Consider the following 22,440-nt stretch of genomic DNA (forward strand, 5'->3'; position numbering starts at 1 on the left):
CATATATTCCACCGGTCTCACTCTTACCCTTTCCACTCGAGTGCCCCCTTGTGGCCGTTAAAAAATGCACAAATTATCCGCATCACCGCGTAAGCCGCAAGGGGGAAAGGGTGTGAAAAAAGTCGCGGTTTATAGGGCGGAAATTACGGAACTTTTGACCTCAAACTTTTGCCTATATGTACGTCTGTACCTTTCCTTTGGCATGGAAGTTGAGCAAAGTTGGCTGGCGCGACTGATCTGTGACAAAAATAACCGCCGCGTCTTCCCCACTTTTCACATTGTCTCCGGCTGCAGCGGCTCTCTAATGACGCCCGAGCAGAGCTTCTGGTCTCATTTTAATGGCACCGATGGCCATTAGTTTAATAAGGGGGAAACTTGGGGCCTGGCGGGTCACGCAATTAAGGAGGAAAAGTCAAATCCATGGATCATTAAGAGGAGAAGTAATGTCTCTGTCTGGGAAAGGAGAGCCTAAAAGAGAGACGTGTCATTTATCCACGCAGTCATTAAAATTACGGCTTCTTAAGAGGCGTAGCAATTTTAGAGCTGCCCACGCGTGCGCACAAAATTTGTGTTGTTATTCTGTGGGGAATTAAGCGTGGATCGTAGTCTGAGGGGGACGTTCCGCTCAATTGACAACTTGACAAACACGCCTCAAAGTAATTTGCAGCATTCGACGAATAAATAAGTCACAGTCTTGCTTTGGTGCACACGGACGCCATTTCGGGAAGGTTTGAGTCCCCGACAAGTCCTCGTTGGTCCCGGTGGCTGCTACTGATCTCCTCCACTTGTTCTGGACTGCGCCGGAAGAGCTCACCTGGTAGCTAACGTGCATGCATTGCTCCATCGATTCCGTACGTCTTCGTTCCGCTCCCGCCGCGCTAATTCCACTCACGGGGGCCGATCTCGGGCCTCGCGCGGATGCGGCGGCATAACCGGGAGCTCTTTCGATTGGCTGCCAACACGCGCGTTAAAAGAAGGCGAAGGCTTTAATGAGTGGATTCTTGAAGAGAAGGGAGGATCCCCCCCCCCCCCTCCTAATTCTCTTGTGGCACAACACAATTATCATAATCCCTCTGTCGTCGCAAAAAAAAAAACAGCTCTTTCGCGGCCTTTATGTGTCGGCACGTGCTCTCGCCATTGAGCGCATCAATTTGGAGCGAAGCACGTTCGAAATGCTCACCGGCGTGCTTCTCCGCCCCCCCCCCCCCCTTCCCCAGCTGATGATCTGCGCTCAAACCCGCCTGTCAATCATAGTTCTTACGACTCTGGGGTACTGACCGCCGTGCTGAACCAATTCCCAGCGTACAACCCTTAACATGCTTCTGGAAATGTTCAGTAACTCCAGAATGTCATCAAATACCAAGCCTTGCTTTAATTAACACACATGGAGTTCCACTAGGATAATTCTAAAGGACTGTCAGAGTTTGGTCCGCATTGCCGGCAATAAATCGGACTCGTTTCCGGTGAGAGTTGGACTCCGCCGACACTGCCCTTTGTCAGCGATTTTGTTCATAACTTTTATGGACAGAATTTCTAGGCGCAGCCGAGGCGTAGAGGGTGTCCGGTTTGGTCGCCTCAGGATCGGATCTCTGCTCTGTTGGCTTCATCAAGCCGTGATCTTCAGCTCTCACTGGAGCGATTGGCAGCCGAGTGTGAAGCGGCTGGGATGAGAATCGGCACCTCTAAATCCGAGACTATGGTCCTCAGTCGGGAAAGGGTGGCGTGCCCTCTCCGGGTCGGGGATGAGATCCTTCCCCAATGGGGAATGTCCGGGCTCTCCCTTCGAGATAGAGTGAGAAGCTTGCTCATCCGGGAGGGGCTCAGAGTCTGAACTGCTGCTCCTCCGCATTGAGAGGAGCCAGATGAGGTGGCTGGGGCATCTGATTCAGATGACTCCTGGACACCTTCCTAGTGAGGTGTTCCGGGCATGTCCCACCGGAAAGAGACCCCGAGGACGACCCAGGACACGCCGGAGAGACTATGTCTCTCGGTTGGCTTGGGAATGCCTCGGGATCCCTCCGGAAGAACTGGAGGAAGTGGCTGGGGAAAGGGAAGTATGGATATCTCTGCTGAAGTTACTTCCCCCACAACCAGACCCGGAAAAGTGGTAGATAATGGATGGATGGATGGATGGAATTCTAAACGAATGGAATGACTCCGAAAGACACTAAATAGTCCAAAATCCAGTTTGGTTCATTAATTTTACCAGTCCTGCTCTGTATTGTTTATAAAGGTCATGTAAGAAAGAAAAACCCTGTTATTGTGACATCCAGTGGGAATTCAGTCCAGTTCAATCCAGTTTCCCGTGGGGCCAGCTAACATTTTAAAGCCAACTTGACTCTGGCTTGCTGTTTATCTATTTCCGACGCGCGCACTTGTCTCAGCCGGTGTCGTCTTTGGTATTCGGCGGGCGTCAGAATGATGCAAGACGGATGGATTTCGCTCCTTACATCAGCTCGTCCTTTGAGAGCCGCTTACAGGAAGTACGCGAAGCCACCATTTACACGAAGGAACATCTTATTCCCTGATTCTCTTCTTTCCCTTTACATATGTATGGAGAAATTAATCCCACCACCAACCACCACACACACGGAGGCCTGTGTTGAATATGAATGCGAGACAATGTGACAACGTGTTTGGATAGCCGTTTTGCAAGGGCGCGTCGTTTCCCAGGCGCGGCTGCGTCCTCCCATCGCAAGGCGAAGAAAAGGGAAGATATGGTGGGCTTGCACAAACATGGCTTCACAAAAGTGATTAGCGCGCAGTCTGTCAAACAGTGACGCGCGCGTGAAGAGGACGGCCTGTCACGCTCACGTGAAACGTCCTCCACTAATCGAAGGCAGGCTATTCTGGTCCGACGGCGAGGCGCTTTTAAAGTTAGATACCGCCTACGTACAAGCAGAGGATGAGTAATCGGAAGACGTTTTGTTTAGGAGGATTTGCGGTTGGGCATGCCATTAAGTTTGCCTTCTGTCGCAAGTCTTACGTGGGATACCGTTTAATCATGAAGCATCAAAAAATGAAATTCGAGCCTAGCGCCTATTTTTACAGCTCACATGCAGGAATAGGAACAAAGCTAGATGAAGTCTTATTCATTTTCCCAGGTCGTAGCATAGAGGGAGTCCTCGGTCTGCGACTGAGATCCGTTCCTACAGTCGCGACTTAACTCGAATTTTGACTTAAGTCGGATTCCACCATTAAAGTCAGAATTTACATCAAAATCTTCTTCTTTTCCTTTCGGCTTGTCCCGTTCGGGGTCGCCACAGCGAGTCATATCAGATGAACGCACATTTGTTTGGCACAGTTTTACGCCGGATGCCCTTCCTGACGCAACCCCTCTGCATTTAGCCGGGGGAGAGAAGCTTACAGCACCTGGTATTCCCAGGCGGTCTTCATTCCTAGTACTAACCAGGGCCAAACCCGCTTAGCTTCCGAGATCTGATGAGATCGGGCGTTCTCAGGGTAGCATGGCCGTAAGCAAATTTACATCAAAATACTTTGTATAAAAAACATGTACTTAGGTGGATGGAGAAGAGATATCGCTATTGTGAAGGAACCTGGTCCTCAATCCGCTCCATCTCGACAATTATCAAAGAACCTTGTTTTCCGATCATTGTATCCGACACAGGGACGGAACCCTTCATATGGGCTAAAATACGGGCTTTGTCTTTAATAATTGACACCACGGTCGACCGACTGAAGCCTTGGTGGTGTTGGTTTCGCTCCTCTCTCAAATCTTTTTGTGATCTTTCGCTTCGTTTCCATGGTAATGGACACAGCTTTCTTCTTGGGGGCCATAATGTCTAAAAAGGAGGGCGAAAAATGCGAAGATACTCCCGGCGCACAAACACGGACAAGCGTTAGCCAGACAAAATGGCGGACGGGGGACGGCCGTTTGTAAAGTCGAAACGTCTTAGGTTGAGACCGTCTTAACCCGAGGACTCCTTAAATCAGAAACCCGAGGAGTCATTGTTCCTGCGGCTGCTTCGAAACAGCCCCCATCCCCTTTCACCCGAGCGAGGAGGAAGTGCTTTTACCAGATTTGCCGAATCTGGAAATAGATTGCGCGCAGACCCGATTTTAATTGACAGCTGATAGTTAAGGGTGCCGTAACTTCTGCCCAATCAGCTGGCAATTAATGGGCAATTTAATGTGATGTGTCCACTAACTGGAACGCTTTTATTTGAAACGGAATTCTTTCATATGTTACAATGTGTAAATAATTTAGTTGTCAATAGTTTATTTGTGTCTTTGCATGTCTACAATATCTCTTCATAAAACCATCTGATTTATTGTTAGCTTAGTTAGTTATTGTAGCTTGAAGGTGACTGACTTGATTGTGACCAGTTTTTGAAAAAAAATTTAGAGCTTAAAGCACAGGTGTCAAAAACAAGGCCCGGGGGCCAGATCCGGCCCGCCGTATGATTTTATGTGGCCCGCGGTGGCAAATCATGTGTATCAGCTTCCATGATTTTTTTTGTTCAAATCTGTACCAAAATTTCAAATTGTCATATCATAAATGATAACATTGAGATATTACAAGAATTTTTGTGTTTCCGACCAAAACCAGTTGGAAAAACCCATTAATCTTGATTTCTGATTCCAAAAATAGTTCATAAATGTGTAAATATGATGAGGCGGTTAGGGATTTTTATGGTTTCACAGCCATACCGGTCCTCTAAGTACAATGTGGGCCGTGACAAAAATGAGTTTGACACCCCTAGCTTAAATCATTGTGAGCCAATCCAAAAAAAGTTTGTTTTTAGTATTCGGTTCCAGTCAAAGGTCTGGACACAGTTTCTCATTTAATAGCATTAAACGGCGTGTCTAAACTTTGACTGGTAGTCAAAAAAAATGGTCAATGGTGTAAATAAAATCCTCTTTTAAAAGGCATATTTAATGTTTATTTGGGTTACAGTATCTTTGGCCAATACTTTTGCTTGGTGAGAATTTGAGAAGTTATTTTTTCATGGCACACTACAGAAATGATTAGCGGATAGCACGTGGACGTAGTTTGGACACGCCTGCCGTAGTACAATCAAGCAAAACGACAAAAAAATACAGACATATTGGTTGCATTTAGCATTTTAGCATTTTGTGCCAAAACTTCAACTTTCAGCATCTCATTTGCAATCTCAGTCGCGCTTAACAGATGCGCCAGACCTCAGGAGCTGCGTCCGGAGGAAGAGACCCTCGTTGCACAACATACTGGCTCCCATAAAACAAAAATGAAATCTTTTTCATAATGACAATGCACGCGGGCACGTTTTTTTTTTCCTCATTCCATAATGTGTCAGTCATTCCGCCGACTGTCGCACCGTTAGCGCCGCTTCCCCTCCGTGCCGTTATCGCCACGGAACCATTTTTAGAAAGCCGTGGGGCAGTAAACACAGTTGCCATGGAAACACGGCCCAGACACACATTGATAAGCGGATTGGAGCAGCTGTATTTCTCTGATGACTAATGAAAGCTCAAAAAAAAAAAAAAAAAAGCGCTGAGGGGTTTCGGCCGGCAAGCACAATTAAACGCCGCCAATATGAATCTGTTTGATTTCTCATTACGGGCAAGATAACAAACGATGCTTATCTGTTTTTTTTTTGCCGAGGCGCCCTCTTCTCTCCCGGCTGCTGCCCGCAACCGGGTTGCGCCTCGGCGTCGGCAAAACGGGCAACAATTTCCAATTAGATTTTGACTTTGCAAATGGACATATCGATCTGCTGGTTGCTATTCTGATCAGGGCAGGAGAAGGGCGGCGGGAAATCACAGACATTTTCATTTGGCAACAGTCAATACTCTTGAGCAGATGCAAGTAATAATGAATAATTTAAAAACATGTGTCAAGGTCAGCACAACATAACGTCCGTGCTCATGACCAACACAATTTGGGATTAGGAGGACGCAACAGCGTGTCTAAACCCCCTCATGCACGCAACACGTCTCATATCTTAAAACACAAGCTGTGCGGCTTGTTGACCGGAGTTCACGGTGAAGAAACCAAAAACAACAAAGGCTTGTTTTACTTTTGCAAAACAAAACCATCAGAATAATTCCAAAGGCTTTCAGGAGAGTATTCTATGCACCGATCGGACGAAAGTTCAAGTTTTTGGAAGGTGTGTGTCTCGTTACATCTGGCGTAAATGCCACAACCTTTCAGAAAAAGAACATCATACCAACTGCCAAACGTGGTTGTCGTAGTATGATGGTGTGGGGCTGCTTTTCTCCTTCAGGGCCTGGATGACAGCGTGTGATTAATCAAGTTATTAATACTCTTCTTTTCCAGAAAATGCTGGAGCAGATTGTTCAGCCATTAGTTTAAATCCTCACGAGGATACACACCAAGATTTTCCAATAATCCAAAATATCTCAGCGAGTAAAATTCTGAATGGCTTTCATAAAAAAAAAAAAAAATGCTACATATGATGTTAAAAAGTCCATTTATACTCAAAACCAGCAGGTGTTCCTAAATTAAAACATTTCTGAAATGAAGAGTGGGACAAAACCATACCTTTGGCTATAGCTCTGGATATTTTTTTCATTCTTAAATAAAATCCACTTTTAAAAGGCATATTTAATGTTTACTTGGTTTACAGTATCTTTGGCCAATACTTTTGCTTGGTGAGAATTTGAGAAGAAGTTTTTTTTTCCCATGGCACACTACAGATAGCTGTTTTGAATAGCTTTATTTGTATACTGTTATGCATCCATCCATTATCAAATCCACTTATCCTCACAAGGGTCACGGGAGAGCCGGAGGCTATCCAGCTAGTTTCAGGCGAAAGGCGGACTACAACCTGAACCCCAGACAGTCGCGGGGCAGATATCGTAACCATCACTGAGCGGGAATCGATCCCAAGTTGCCTGCACCATAGTCAGGCATGTGTAACACTACACCATGACCCATATATTGTTATTGTATAATGTAAATGTACTGTATCTTATTAGATTAGTATCAGTTAGTGTGCAAACTGTGATTATGTTAATTTGTTTTGTGTTGAATGTTGTATTCATAACTCAGTACTATTATTAGATGAGTGAGAATAGTGGTTTACACTTCTGACTCTCAGTAAAGCGGTTCTGGGTTCAAATCCTGTATTTGTGTGCGTTTTAGCCGAGTACTCCAGCTTCTTCCCACCTTCCCAAAACATGCATGCTTGAAAATACAAGATTTCAAAAGTCAAATGCGATTTGTACCGAACGTAAAATCCATACTGGAACAAAAAGCAACACAACAAGATTTATTGATCTAAATCCAGACGTACGATATTACGGCCTGAACGACTACTTGGATCTATAATTTGTGGATCAATGTGGGTGATGAAGTTGTCCCTGGCGGATGGATGTCTTTCTAATGAAGCCTTCAGAGAGTTTATATCCCAGCCAAATGGAGCACTATTTAACAACACGTAGCCAAATACACTCAATGATTCATCAAACAGCCTGTAGTGTTCCACAAAGCCATAATGGGATGCGTGGGGGAGACATTTGGGCCCAAATCGTCCATTGTGGCCCATCCCAAACGAGCCCACGGAAGCGTCATCGGGGCTGTTGCTTAAACAATCGCACGTAGTAATGAAAGGCACCGTTACCCGGCCGGCGTTGAGACAATCGCCCATTGTGTTCAAAATATACAGTGGCGGCGCAATTTCCCATGAGGTGAGAGAGCATACAAAACAAACAAACAAAAAAAAACAATAAAAACATAATTTCTGGCCAACAGAGTGCAACTGTTTATAAGCCTCACCCGGTACATTTGTAGAGGAAATACCATTTGGTGGATGCATACGCCGCAGCTGCGTAAAAGCCGCAAGTCCCCACATTGAAAACCACATTGAAACAGGAGATAGTGACAAAGACGGTACACAGAAAGAGTTTTCAAAGTTTCGATACCTTAGCTTAACTTAACATTGCAACAACACGGTAGCACAAACAGGGCTGGTAAAAACAAAAAAAAAAACAAAAACAAAACAGGAGCAGCAGCTGCACAGTAGCAACACGGTAGCACAGCACTAACAGGCTCGGTTAAAAAAAAAAAAAAAAAACATATCTAACTCACTGAGACTCAGCAGTAACACAGTAGCTAACGCTAGCGCGGCGCTAACAGGGCTGGTTAAAAAAAACATACTTACGTACGGCAGTAATACCACAGCAACACGCTAGCACAGCGGTAAATCTAGCGCAGCGCTAACAGGCCCGGTTAAAAAAAAACAACTAAATCACTGAGACTCTGGAGTAACACAGTAGCTAACGCTAGTGCGGCGCTAACGGGGCTGGTTAAAAGAAAAACATACTTGTAAAAATCCCTGAGACACGTACGGCAGTAATACCACAGCAACACCCTAGCACAGCGCTAACGCTAGCGCAGCGCTAACAGGGCCGGTTAAAAAAAAAAACGTACTTAAATATCTGAGACTCAACATAACACAGCAGCTAACGATAGCGCGAAATCACTGAGACATGGCAGTAAAACAGTAGCAACACGCTAGCACAGCGCTAACAGGACTAAAAAAAAAACATACCGGTAAAATTCAATTGGTCTCACTCTTAGCTTTTCCGCTCGGGTATCCCCTTGCGGCCGTTAGGAAAAAATGCACAAATTAGCTGCATCACAGCGGGTGTTAAAATCGTGGCTTATAGGCCGGAAATTACGGTATATTGTTTCATGAGTAGCCAAAAAGCCTTTTGCTGTGACAGTCATTTGATGTGACGGTCAAAGGAAGAAGAAGGAAAAAAAAGAAAAAGTGAATGAAATACCAAAATTGCGTTGGCGTTGTTTACTTTCTCAAAGAATGTCACGTGTGCAGACAGTGAGCTCAGCTGATGCCTCGTGATACTTCCAAGTCGCGTTTCCAACGATGAGCCGCGCAACCTCGCAAGAAGCTCAGCAAACATTTAAATGAATAAAAGAGATGTTCTCTAATTGGTATCGACAATGGCAGACGCCAGCGGGGGCACGATGTCGTTAGGGAGCCGTCAAAATAGATTTGCTCTTATGTCACAATGGAAGCAGGCAACTACTTTTTTTTTTTTTTTAATTTAATCTTAAAATCCAATTTCAAATTGAATTCAAATCACAGATTCTACATATTCCTGTCTGTGCATGGACAATAAACTATGCAACTATTCCAAATGTTCTGCATTATAGACGCATTCTGCACAGTAACGTAAGATACAAGAAATGGAGCATAATTTCGTTTGTACACACATAATAATGTTCGGTTTTAATTGACTCTGTTGGAAGGGATTTAAGAAGCTCAAAGAGCTCTGTACCGCATTATTTACAAATTACATAACCACCGTGTGATGAGATACTGTATGCAGTAGGCATGGGATATAAAGACAATGCGTGAAGGCATGTATAAATATTTCAAAATTATATGGGATAATAGCGGTAGAAATATTCAGGGAAAAGTCTAAAATGTAGCAATGTGGAAAAAAAATCTATAAGGACGGAAAAAGCTCAAAAAATCTATACATTGAGATTATTCCAAATAATTTTTCAAAGGAATATTTGTTGTAAAATAGCCAGAAAAAATATAAATAATATTTTGATGGGATTGGCCGTAAATTATAAACAAAAAAAAATGGCCAAAAATGTAAAAAAAAAAAAAAAAAAAAAATCACACATGCTCTCAGAAAGATATTTTCTGTCATGGAAATGTATTTAAAAATCTAAATCTTTTAAATTTTTGTTGTACAATGTTGACATTAAAATAAAAGTTGTCCATTGTAAACAATAAAGTATCCCCACTAAAATACCAAATTTAAATAAAAAAATACCCCTCTAGAAAGTGCTTTTGATGGAGGCCATCAAATGGAATATTGCAACAAAAAAAGAAAAAAGAATATGTATTCACTGAGTAAAATATTTAGAAACTATAATGATTAAAAAATAAAAGTGTAAAAAATGTCCAAACAATAAGTACTATGTGTGCAACCTAACGAGCAGAAATATTTTTTAAAAATTAAGAATATTTTTATAATAATAGAACATCCCCAAAATTAGAACTGTAGTTTGAGCAGTAAAAGTGCCATCAGTGATACACAACAATCACTGAAGTAAATGTTTAAACATTACATTGCATTTTGATTATTATTAAAGAATACTTTTTCACATTCCAATATTGAGCACAGTGTTACTATTTAAACAGTAACTTTATGTAACGTTACAAGGGCTTACAATAACACAAAATATGCTTTTTTAAGTATAAAAGCACTGCCTCATTTTTGATGAACACTTGGGACTATCCATCTATCTATCCATCCAGCCATTTCTTAGCCGCTTATCCTCACAAGGGTCACAAGGGCAGGAGGCGGGGTACACCCTGAATATCGAGACAAACAGCCGCACTCACAATCACACCTAGGGGAAATTTAGAGTGTCCAATTAATGTTGCATGTTTTTGGGATGTGGGAGGAAATCGTAGTGCCTGGAGAAACCCCACCCAAGCACGGGGAGAACATGCAAACGGCACACAGGCGGGTCCGGGATCGAACCCGGGACCTCAGAACTGTGAGGCCAACGCTCAATATCCACTGGAAAGGATCTCACCGTGCCGCTGTGGTGTATTCAAGAATTGAAAAGAAAAGAAGAAGAAAAGCATTGAAAAGAAAAGAAGAAGAAAAGCAGAGGTGCACAGCATACCACGGCATCTTTTTATTTTATTATTATTTTTTTAATAAACTCGGAGGAGCCAACATCTGCTGGCGGGCGATACCATTCAAATAACAACAGGAGTCGCCCGTCAGCCAAAGGATTTGATCATCAGGTAAACTCAAGCGCGCTACTCTGGTAATCTGTCAGACAATAACAGGAGTCCTCTGGAGAAATGATTGACTTCAACGCGGCAGGTGGGGAAGCAAAAAAAAAAAAAAAAAAAAAACAAACAAATAAATAAAGAAATATATAAAATAATCCCAGTGTCACTTGATACTTGAAATTGTTGATTTACGTTGACGTGCACGCGTGTGTCTTTGTGTGCGCGTGGGCTATCGCTACTTGACTCTCAAAAACAGATAATTAATTACAGGTGGTAAAAGTTGCACTTTGCAGGAAAATATTAGTTGTTCATTACATAATTTATAATGTATATCTGCCGAGCACGATCACATGTATGCAGAAGATGCAGAACCCCCCCCCCAAAAAAAAAAAAAAAATTAAAACTACAACGTGGCGACCCCTAACGAGACAAGCCGAAAGAAAAGTAGTAGTACATCCTACACAGGACTGGATCCTACCCTACAAAGTAAAAGCCTTTGACTTTTTTCTTTCTTTAAAATTTATTTATTTGATACTGCAATACACCACTAGAGAGCAGCATAGTACAGCTGTGGTACTTTCTAACGCACTACTCTGCATTTATGGGGTCATTTCAAGAAAGGGAGTCACTTCAACGGGTCATGTAACTCAGACATGAGTCAAAAAAATGGAGAAAAAAAATTAATAACCGAGGAACGTTTTGTACCACGTCCCCTCATGCCATCAGAAAATCTGTTTTTCCGTCTCCAGTTTCTCGGCGGCTGGCTTTTGCTTGTTTTTTTTTTTTTTTTTTTCTCAGTGGAAAACTTTGCTCACGCTGCTCATGATTGATCCTCTGTGGTGACTAACAAGAGTGGGGGTGACCCACTTGTGCGCAGGCCACACCAGGACACGCATACTCGCGCTTTTGTTTTGCCATGACTCGTCCAAATGGGACCCCCCCCAAAATAGCGGCTCCTCTCCTCTGTGAGCAGTATGAAGGGATCCGGTCCGGTTCTGGAATGTGTTTGGTTGTCCCGGTTTAACAAGCCACGGCGGTGCTTCTGCGGAACCCGTAAGTTCCGGGATGTGACTTCCTGCACGGAGGCGCTCGCCCCGGCGCTCCGTTTTTGCCAGTTTGGCTTTTAACGAGCTCGGCGTCGGCCGACATTGGATAAATTATGCTGGCTCCGAAGAGAATGCGGATGGATGGAAAATGTTGACACGCAAAGCATACTTTGCTAATTAATGTCGTCTGTGTTTAGGGATCTCAGAGCGACGGCATTTTTTCATTTTATTTCAAGTGGTCAACAGGACACACGTTTTGTTTTTTTGTATTTCTTCATTCTAAATACTAAACCAGATGTTGATGAGCGTGAGGAATCGTTCATACTGTAAACATAAACGCGCGGCTAACACGTGAAGTTATGGCGTCCACCTTGGAGCCTCCACGAACGCTTTCATGTACTGGATTACTTCTACTAGATTACTTTTTTGGAGGCCCGGTGAAAGATTGGCTAGCTTGTCTCGGTTTGAATCTCAGCTCAAGTCCTCATTAGCGACCCGTGGATAGAAAATGGACTTAGAGGGACTAAAAAAAGGTCCTCATTTTGACTACTAATTGAGGGTTTTTGTTTTTCCCCCTCACTTTCTCCCTTCGTTCCATGTTGTGCACGCACTCACAGCCGACAACGAGGCGCTCTAATGCAGTCGTGCCGCCGTCTTCCTGATCAACTTCCCGAGCCCCGGAGCTCGCTTGCACGGATCAGGGAGCAAGCTCACGGCTCTCCTGAGTCCCGGAGCTGTGCTGCTCACGGGTGTGTATGGAAGTATTACTCCGTCTGTCTTCCCGATCAACCGAGCAGCCAAGCGGCGGAGCTCGCAGCCCGCCTTCGGTGCTGCTCACGGCTGTGTATGGAAGTATTCCTCCGTCTTCCCGATCAACCGATACTGCTATTTCTACATCAGATAAGGATAAATCCGAGAAATCAGCGCTGGGCATAATGGTGTCCCATGTAATCGAGCGTTTGGAACCGCACGTAACACGTCACATCCGCGCACGTAGGTCATGTGACTCGCGAAAATCACAGCGCCTCTGAAAAAAATCGTAATTGTCGATAAAAATCTTCTCAAAACACTATTAAATGAGAGAGGATTTAACATCACATTGTCCAAATAAAGTACATATCACATGACCTATTGGATACCTTCCCCTTTAAATCCTGAGCGATTTCCATTGGAGCAAAAGACGACCGGAACGGATTCCTCAACTTTTTTTCGAGACGAGGGGCGACGCACCACATGAACGACGACGTGTTTGTGTGTTGTGCTTTCTTTTTAGCTCACAAAGTCCACGGGATGCAATTGATGGCGCATCATCATGAGACCTAACGTGAATCATCATGTAATCCCCCCAGGGGCGGACTTATCATTAGGCAAACACAGGGAAATGTCTCGGGTCCCCGAGGGTTGCAACATCACATGAAATTGATTAATCACATTTTCTTTGTGTATCGTCAGCGTTTTAATTCACATGATTAAAAACGACAAAATGTTAAATCTATCATGAGATTGGAGTTGAAGAAAACTATGATTTTTTTTCCCTTAATAGCAGTAGCACTGCTGTCGCTGTCAGCTGAGACGATCCAGTCCGGATCAATAGTGACATGAGTTATTATTTTCACGAGTGATACCTCGAAAGTATGTGAATTGTCAGAGAGTATTTTAAACGCTTACAATAGCCACCGGAGAGCATTTAGATAACCGGGTCGGTATCACTATAACGTGCTTCGGTGTCCTCATCAGTCTGACACAGTCTTTGAAAATATCACGGAATAAGAAAACTCTGACTTCGCAATATCAGTGGCCAAATATTTACAAACATTCCAGTGCAATGATAAATCTCTTAAACGCGTTTCCTTTATTTTAATTCCCTCCCCCCCGCCCTTTGGGATGAGTTTATGATTTCAGCGTGTCCCATAAACCACAGTCTGAGTAATAGCTAGTTAGATGATGCTAATTCATTTTTTCTTACATTTGACATGGTTTTATGGTACACAACAAGTTAATAGATAACAGGAGCCATTTTGATCACATTTATTAAATTTTCAGTCATATTGAACGTCTTGCACGTGTCCCCGAAATTGCCGCCCACCCTGCCATTACGGGGTAGCTGCCCCTTTAAAAATAAAACCCCAAAGCTCCCGCCCAAATATTTTCCTGACATTACAAACACTATTCTGAAATTCTGAAGGGTTGTAACTATTAAAATTTGTTTAATAAATTCTATCAAGTTGGACGCTGTCAATCTTAACATGCCAACTCCATCAGCTTGCTAACTGTCGCGCCGCCATGCGCTCCTAAAATGCTAACATTAGCCAAAATGTCCACCCTATCCGCTAGCTCGCATATTATTTTGCAGGTCGCGTATGTGCCAAACAAATATGAGCGTTATCTGAGATGTTACGCTGTGGCGACCCCTCACGGGACAAGCCAAAAGAAACTTTCTATGTACACTCATCCCTGCTTGCATCGCTGGGGTTAGGTTCCACCCCCACCTTAATCTGCGATATAAAAATACCGTATTTAAATATGCCCTAGTTATGTTTTTTTTTTTTAAATAACATTTCCAGGACTTTAAACAAATCTTTAAATGGATACAAACCCATTCAAGCATGTACTGTTAAATATATTGAGAGCAATGGATAACACAAAAATAGGTACCAAAAAATAAATAACTAACAGGAAATAGTGCAATAATACTTGCTCAAAAAAAATAAATAAATCGTGAGACAGTGAACCGCGAGATAGGAGGGTTGACTGTAAATGGTCTGCTTGTTGATATTTCACCCCACAAAAAGTTTAGGAGCTTGACCAATAGCGTCTACTTGATATAATCAATATGAACGTCAAATTTCTTGAAATCACATTTTTTTTCTGACCACGCTCGCCTTTCTTCCGACCCCTTAAACTCCTCCCACTCTCGCCGATGACGTCACCGGGGCCGTCTCCAAAGTGTTTCGGGAGCGTCCAGTTGACAGCGCGCATCTCCGGACTCACACTAAAGGAGCCGTGCAGCGCCCCCCTCCCCCCCCCAAAAAAAGAAACCCACCTCGACGACCAACTTGCATCCGACCCGTGACGCCCCTCGGACCTCCAAACATGGGTGAGTGCGCTCGTGTTTGGTTCCTTCGTCGGGTGCGACTCTGCAAACTTTGTCGCGGGTCTCGTCAGGGTCGCCGTTGGACTGTCAGAATCCGCGTTGCGGAATAAGAATCGTCCTCGGGGTCAGATGGACTCGAGGAAAGCGATTAGAGGGATTAAAGCGCTGCAGGATTGTGCGGGCGATCCCTGACCGACTCTTTTGCACTCTTCTTTTTTCTTCTTCACTGGATGCACGCTTTTGCTGATAACTAATCAGTGATCGATCAGGGCTGGGATTCAATCACTCAAATGCTTGCGTCATGTTGCAGATCATATTGTTCTGCCTAAATGGCCGAATGGAAGTAAAAGTCTATTAATTAATTCCGGAGTGTATTGATGTAATACTGTCACATGTTTTTAATATTATAAATCCCCCCCCCACCCCCACCCCGCTCATCCCAGCCAACCAACACACACACTCGCAACCTGAATCAGCACTATGCCGTGTACCAAATATGTATTGTTTGTCTTGAACAATATCGCACGGTGGAAAGCGTTGGCCTCGCGTTATTGAGGTCCCGGGTTCGATCCCGGCCCCGCCTGTGTGGAGTTTCCACGTTCTCCCCCTGTGCCTGCGTGGGGGTTTTCTCCTGGCACTACGGTTTCCACCCGCATCCCAAAAACGTGCGACATGAATTGGACACTCTAAATTGCCCCTAGGTGTGATTGTGAGTGGAACTGTTGTCCGTCCACATGTGCCTCGCGATCGGCTGGCGACCAGTTCGTTGACAGCTGGGATAGGCTCCGGCACTCTCCACAACCCTCGTGAGGATAAGTGGCTAGGAAAATGGCTGGATGGATTATTTTTAATATAACAGGAAGAATCCCGGGATTACACTGTCCCATTGTTGGCAATGTTGTTGAGTGGGAAAATGTAAAAATGTAATGTAAAAAATGTAAAATTAATGTAAATAATAATAATAATAATAGAAGATTTTAATCCAGATGAGTGCAAAAATGAATCAAAATCATTCGAAGAGGCAAACAAACAAATAAGAAAATTCCGACCTTCCAGGCCCTGAAAATCTTCTACCATTAAATTCTTACGGAACAAATGAACACCACAACTGCATTTAATATTTTAACAAGTCTGACATTTCTATCATAATCCTTGATGAGTTCAGATTTATTCATTTGAAAAAAAAAAAAAAAAAAAAAAAACCGAGAAAAATGAATCAAAGCTGAATTTCTTTTTGCTCGAGGAACCGGACTGTCCAGGGGTGTTCCATTTCCGAAGTAAACAACAACAAAGTGTCTTTCTTGACTTTGTGCTATTTTACCACAAAACGCATCCCGTGATGCGCCCCCCCCGAGCCCCCGCCACCCCCACGCTTTGTGAGAATATGTATCGGTTCTCATTAATTCGCCAGGAGGTTCCCACAGAGGCGTCTTTGTGCTCCTAATTTGGAGGCGCTCCTTTGTGCGGCGCCTCCGTTCATGAACGCCCAAGTTGGCCCGATCGCCCGAGTCTCACAGCAACGCGGCCCCCGCACACCCTCCTCTTTCTTCTTCTTCTACTACTTCCTCCTCAAATGGTAGCCACCATTTTTTTTTTTTTTGCGGGGTCACAGAGTGAGAACAACGTGGTCTCGAAATGACAACCGTAGGACTTGTTTTCTTGGAGTTGAGACACGAGAGTCACCCGATCACATGTTCCCACCGTTTTGCGGCACATGTGCCAAGACGTTCAATTGAGGTCCATTCTGATTGGCTGTTTGTCTGATGTGCTTCACGATTGGCCGCCGAGCGGTGCACGGTGCTCACCCAAAGTCAGCTGGGATTTGCTCCCCGTGCCTGCGTGGGTTTCCTCCGGGCACTCCGGTTTCCTCCCGCATCCCAAAAACATGCGACATGAATTGGACACTCTAAATTGCCCCTAGGTGTGATTGTGAGTGCGGGTGTTTGTCTCGATGTGCCCTGCGATTGCCTGGCAACCAGTTCAGGATGTACCCCGCCTCCTGCCCATTGACAGCAGGGATAGGCTCCAGCACTCCCCCCCCCACCCTTGTGAGGATAAGCGGTTAAGAAAATGTATGGATGGAAAATAAAGAAGTAATTGCAAAGAGAAATGCCCCCCAAAAAATGTACAAAGAACTTATTTACAAGTCTCCACACTTGAGACGGTTCATGGGTCCAGTAGCTGCTGCTGTTTTTGCTTAGCAACAGCGTTTCAATTGGCTCAAATCCATAAAATCCCTGTATGAACCCACAGCTGTATAAATACAGTCCGGGATTTGGGAGGTGTCTAATCGTGGATCCAGTTGACACACCCAATGACTTAATTGTTCATCATGGTGTCCTCTTCTTAATTAAAAAGATATGTATATTTAATTACGTTAAAGCTAAGTATTACCCACAACAAATTCAAAACAGAAGTAGATAGAAAGACAATTTTGTCCCTCGGCGTCATCCCTTCAGTTTGTTTTGTGAAGATTGTGAAGAGCAACATTTATGATGTCACGCCATTGTGTCATTATCCAAGCCTCTTATCCTCACATGGGTTGCGGGAAAGCCGGACCCTGAACTGGTCGCTAATCAGTAGCAGGACAGATATCGACAGCATCACTGAGCGGGAATTGAGTCCACTCTTGCCTGCGCCATAGGCGGGCGTGTGTACCACTACATCATCGGTGACTACATTTATGACGTACAGTAACAAATCAAACGCACCCCTAACCCTGTACTCGGAATTGGACTCCAACTGTTAAAGTCACATTTTTCTTCCTCTATGGAAACCTTTTCTGTGTTGTCGACATGCATTAGTTGGATCTTATCCCCCCCGAAAATTTCTAATTTTTTTTTTTAATCCAAATGATTTTAGGACAGGCGGGAGAGTGGATCAGCTGGTAAAGCGTTGGCCTCACAGTTCTGAGGTCACGGGTTCGATCCCGGCCCCGACTGTGTAGAGTTTCCACGTTCTCCCCGTGCCTGCGTGGGTTTTCCTCTGGGGCACTCCGGTTTCCTCCCACATCCCAAAAACATGCAACATTAATTGCACGCTCTAAATTGCCCATAGGTGAGATTTTGAGTGCCGCTGTTTGTCTCTATGTGCCCTGCGATTTGCCGGCAACCAGTTCACGGTGTACCCCGCCTCCCGCCCGTTGACAGCTGGGATAGGCTCCGGCACTTCCCCAACCCCTGTGAGGATAGGCGGGTAAAAAAAAGGACGGAACGGAAGACGGCCGACGCTAATTTGCTAAGCTTTCACTGCTGTCTCGGCCGACGTTTGTTAACGGGGAGTGGGTGGTGAAATATGTTTTCCAGCTGCTCTCGGCGCTGCGGTGTCGGATGGTTACGGTGCGAGCTGCGAGATAACGCTCACGCACACATACACACACATGAATGCACACGCACACATGCCTTGTGATGATTTGTCCAATCTGTGTGGGGATGTCTGGAAAGTGTCACATCAGCACACACACACACACATAAAGTGGTGGACAGTGTGCGCCGTGACCTAGCATCCTGAGACAGAGCAAAAAAAAAAAAAAAAAAAATTTCCACACTGCTCATCAACAACAGCAGCACGTTGGACTAGTGTTTAGCACCTCTGCTTCGAACTTCTAGAAAGCGGGGTTCAAATCTCAGCTTTTGCGTCGACCGCTCTCGTCCCACAAACATGCATGTTATGCTTATTGAGGACTGTAAATTATCAATATGTGAGTGGTCATTTCGCCGTGCCCTGCAATTGGTTGGCGACCAGTCCGGAATGTCAGGATGTTACCCGCCGCCTGCTGCGCTCGTAGGCCGCAGCCCGCCTACAACCCCGATCAGGATAAGTGGTTATGAAAATTGATGGATCGCGCTAACCCTCTCATGAATCCACTTCATCGGCGCGAAACAAGATGGCGTCTTCGGTTTTTGTCGGCGTTAATTGCAGAAATTGGGCTCGGTAATGAGGAGGGGGAGTCGATGCGCTGGCGTCATTTCTGGGCTCGTTTCCATTAGGAAAATCAAAATGCTTTGTTTTCGCTGTTGTAAAATGTGAGGTGATTGGAGTAGGAGGTCCTGACCGGGGGCTGGGGGGGGGGCGTTCTCGAACGCGCGCAGTGGCCTTGACCCCCCACACCCGCTCGGAAGCCTGTCGACCGCGTGCGGTTGCGCGTTCTTCGGCCTTGCTCAAGGATCCGCGTGGTTCAAGTTCAAGTCCTGTATGACTTAGGAGTTTAATTGGTTCCGCGACCAAGCCTGTGACACCTGTAAAAGTTCAAAGTCCGCAGCGCCGGGTTTATTAATCGCCTTAAAAGTTGACGCACGAAAAAATATGCAAGATCCGCGCTTGAAATTGGACAGGAAGTCGGCCATTTTGGGCTTTTTCAGGTGAAACGTTTTGATTTACTGCTAACTGATAATTAGCTCCAACAAATTCCAATTCGGCGCTGGAAAACGTTGGCCTCTCAGTTCTGAGGTCCTGGGTTCAATCCCGGACCCGCCTGCGTGGTGTTTGCATGCATGGGTTTTCTCCTAGCGCTCCAAAAAACATCAATTGGACACTCTAAATTGCCCCTAGGTGTGATTGTGAGTGCGGCTCCTTGTCTCGATGCGCCCTGCGATTGGCTGGCGACCAGTTCAGGGTGTACCCCGCCACCTGCCCGTTGACAGCTGGGATAGGCTCCGGCGCTCCTCGTGACCCTTGTGAGGATAAGCGGCTAAGAAAATGGATGAAAGTTCTCATTGGAAGCAGGTACACCAGGAGGATGGCTGACGCTACATTGCTCCTCTACCAAGCGTGGGCGGAACGTAGAATTGAAATTTAAGCACGACGTGCTACAAAAAGCATTGCGAGGGGATGTTATTGATGTTTACGTTGTAAAATTAAATGATATTTTACACCAGCGTGACATTTTTCCTATAAGTGAAGACAGTTTGGTTACATTTACATCTTAATCCAAAGACTGATTAGCCAATTTAGCCAAAAAGAGTTAAGAAGTTCCAGTACTTGAAAATGTCTGCAATCATCCATCCATTTTGTCTGCCGCTTATCCTCACGAGGGTAAAGCGTTGGCCTCACAGTTCTGAGGTCCCGGGTTCAGTCCCGGCCCCGCCTCTGTGGAGTTTGCACGTTCTCCCCCGCGCCTGCGTGGGTTTCCTCCCACATTCCAAAAACATGCGACATTAACTGGACACTCTAAATTGCCCCTAGGTGTGATCGTGAGTGCGGCTGTTTGTCTCGATGCGCCCTCCGATTGGCTGGCGACCAGTTCAAAATGCACCCCGCCACCTGCCCGTTGACAGCTGGGATAGGCTCCGGCGCTCCCCGTGACCCTCGTGAGGATAAGTGGCAAAGAAAATGGATGGATAGAACTCTGGATTCGGTTGTGTGCGTGTTCCTAACAAAGTGGAAAAAGTACTAATAGGGTACCCCACCCCCCGGCCGCCCGCCTGCCACCAGCTTTAATCCTTTGGCCCAGATCCGGACCGGACTCTCTGCATTTTAGTGTCTAGGCGACCACTTGACTCTCTTCAACACTGCGGACTAGCAGCAGAAAATCCACAATGCGCCACCACATGCGTTGAGGTGCGACAGTGTAAAAGTGAACTGAGTCGCACGGTCGCCTGTTGAATGCCCGACGGAGAGTTGATCTGCTGCGCGCTGCCATTGTGTCCCCCGCCGGCCTTCCAGAACAATCGTCTGACTGCAAACAAAAAACACCGATCCAGACCTCTGCGTCGCTAGCAAATAGCGGACGTGCAAGCTGCCAACTTATTGTGAATGTGGAGGTGGGGGGGGGGGGGGTGATGAATTAAAAGCCTTAATTTGTGTGCGTGTGCCAGGAGGGTTAAGTCAGGTTAAGTTGTGTGTTAAGCAGCTCACTTACTAGTCGCTAGTTAAATCAAAAAGCTAAAATTTGGAATTGCATGTTACAGTATTAATTGACTGATTGCAGACACGGTGGATCAGCCGGTAAAGCCGGAATGATCATTTTCGCAGAGGATAAATAACATATTCCTGCGTCTAGTTAAATTGTGTGTCTGCATGGATTGCTGCACCATTTGTATTTAAATATCTGTTGCTTCAAGGGTTATCAATATTGATACTAGTTTTGTTTACCCTTAAATGGTGTTTTGCATTGGATATTAGGAGTGTTACTATTTTTCATCTCTTGGCGAGGCAGGTTCTGTTAAAATATCCCGAAAAGCCAAAGAAAAAGTGCTCAAACTGCAAAGTTTTGTCTGACATTTTAAATAATAGTAGATTTCTGTATTGTGTGACACGGGGGACGCATGATTTCAGACGTTCTCAAAACTAGAACCACAGTAATAAACCCATTAAATGAATCCACTGTCAATCAAAAGCAGACGTTACTGCAAAAAGCGTCGACTCAGCATTTTTTTCATTTGCTTGTCCGGCCTTCAAGCGAACCGACAGCTGCACCACTGGCAGAAACGGAGTGCGCAGGAGAAGAATTCCCCCCCCCCCCCCAACTAATTTCCCCTGCAAGTTCATCGGCGTTTGCGTGTGTGAGAGGGCGCAGAATTCATTAGCGCGCCCCTCCGCTGTGGGACCCCGCGAGGGTCGAGCGCTCGGCCCTGTGCCCGCCCGAGTGTTTTCAAGCCGCCACAGATCGGCCTTTGTGCTCGCCGCTTTCCGCGGCGCTGCTAAACAACCGTAAGACAAAAGTGTGTCGGGGAGGGGGGGAGGGGGGGTGGGTGGGAGCGATGAGAAGTGCTCGGTGCTTTGTCGGAAAGCCGGACTGCAGATTGCGGCTGCTATGAATGTAAAATGGAAGCTGCAGTGGTGGCGTCCTTTGTTGAAATTTTAGGATGTGGTCGAGTGCAAAAGCATTTTTCCAGTTTCTTTGCTGTTATTATTCTTCGTACATATAACTCACCCTCATACATATTTTTATGCTTGTTCATATGGATGATGGAAATTCGATGTAATGCAGTGGTTTTCATACCAGGAGCGTCTGTACAGTTCTCGACCACAATCCGTTCTAGAAGGCGGTTGGAAAACCGATTTGTTCGAAAACCGAATCAACCGCCACGCAAGTTATGTTATTTTAGTTTTTTTTATCGGGGGTTCGTTCAAATTAATAATAACAAAGCGCATCGTGGGTGGGTCAGCTAGTCGGGCCGCCCGCGTTCTGTTATTTCCGGGTTTTTTTCGGCGGGGTGGGAATTCACAACAACGCTTCTGTGTTTTCCTCGTTTTGTTGGGGGGCGTTCGAGTACCGATTTTGTTTCGAAAATGGAAGCAGAAAAAAAAAAAATCGACATTTTGGTTCGAATAGCGATTTGTTCGAGAACGGCAACGTTTGAGAAGCGAGGCTGTACTGTATTACGATGTTTTGACATTATATGCAAGCACAGTGGCAAAGTGAAAGCTTGTCGTGATGATTCTGTCTGATTGCAATCGTGCATTCGACAGTGAAAAGTAAGCGACGCGTTTTGGGTGAAGTCCGATGACTCAGGTCGACGTTGTGCCGCCGGGCGCACCTGCTTTCTCTCTCGCTTGTTTTCCATGCGAGAGCGCTCATTGTCTGCTTCTAATCCTCGGG

General features: G+C 45.2%; 2 protein-coding genes and 1 pseudogene across 6 annotated transcripts in view; 1 reads left to right on the plus strand and 2 right to left on the minus strand.

Moving 5' to 3' along the window:
* The window catches only part of glra2 (glycine receptor, alpha 2), a 32,801-nt gene extending 23,973 nt beyond the window's left edge, over positions 1-8,828 (minus strand). For 2 of the 4 annotated variants that reach the window (XM_061842383.1, XM_061842382.1), the window contains exon 1: positions 8,517-8,828. The gene's annotated coding sequence lies outside the window, so the exon portion shown is untranslated. Of the gene's footprint in view, positions 1-8,126; positions 8,453-8,516 lie in introns of those variants that run through there. The other 2 variants (XM_061842380.1, XM_061842381.1) reach the window with 1 other exon arrangement.
* LOC133512773 (5S ribosomal RNA) lies at positions 3,361-3,479 on the minus strand (annotated as a pseudogene).
* Positions 8,829-12,494: 3,666 nt separating the features above from the next.
* gpm6bb (glycoprotein M6Bb) overlaps positions 12,495-22,440 on the plus strand; it is a 41,417-nt gene continuing 31,471 nt past the window's right edge. Inside the window, exons 1-2 of one of the 2 annotated variants that reach the window (XM_061841526.1) lie at positions 12,495-12,552; positions 14,751-14,900. In XM_061841526.1, coding sequence (XP_061697510.1) covers positions 14,897-14,900 — 4 coding nt within the window. In that variant the 5' untranslated portion in view covers positions 12,495-12,552; positions 14,751-14,896. Of the gene's footprint in view, positions 12,553-14,744; positions 14,901-22,440 lie in introns of those variants that run through there. The other variant, XM_061841527.1, reaches the window with a different exon arrangement.

Source organism: Syngnathoides biaculeatus, chromosome 14 (assembly GCF_019802595.1).
Source record: "Syngnathoides biaculeatus isolate LvHL_M chromosome 14, ASM1980259v1, whole genome shotgun sequence".
NCBI classification, from domain to species: domain Eukaryota; kingdom Metazoa; phylum Chordata; class Actinopteri; order Syngnathiformes; family Syngnathidae; genus Syngnathoides; species Syngnathoides biaculeatus.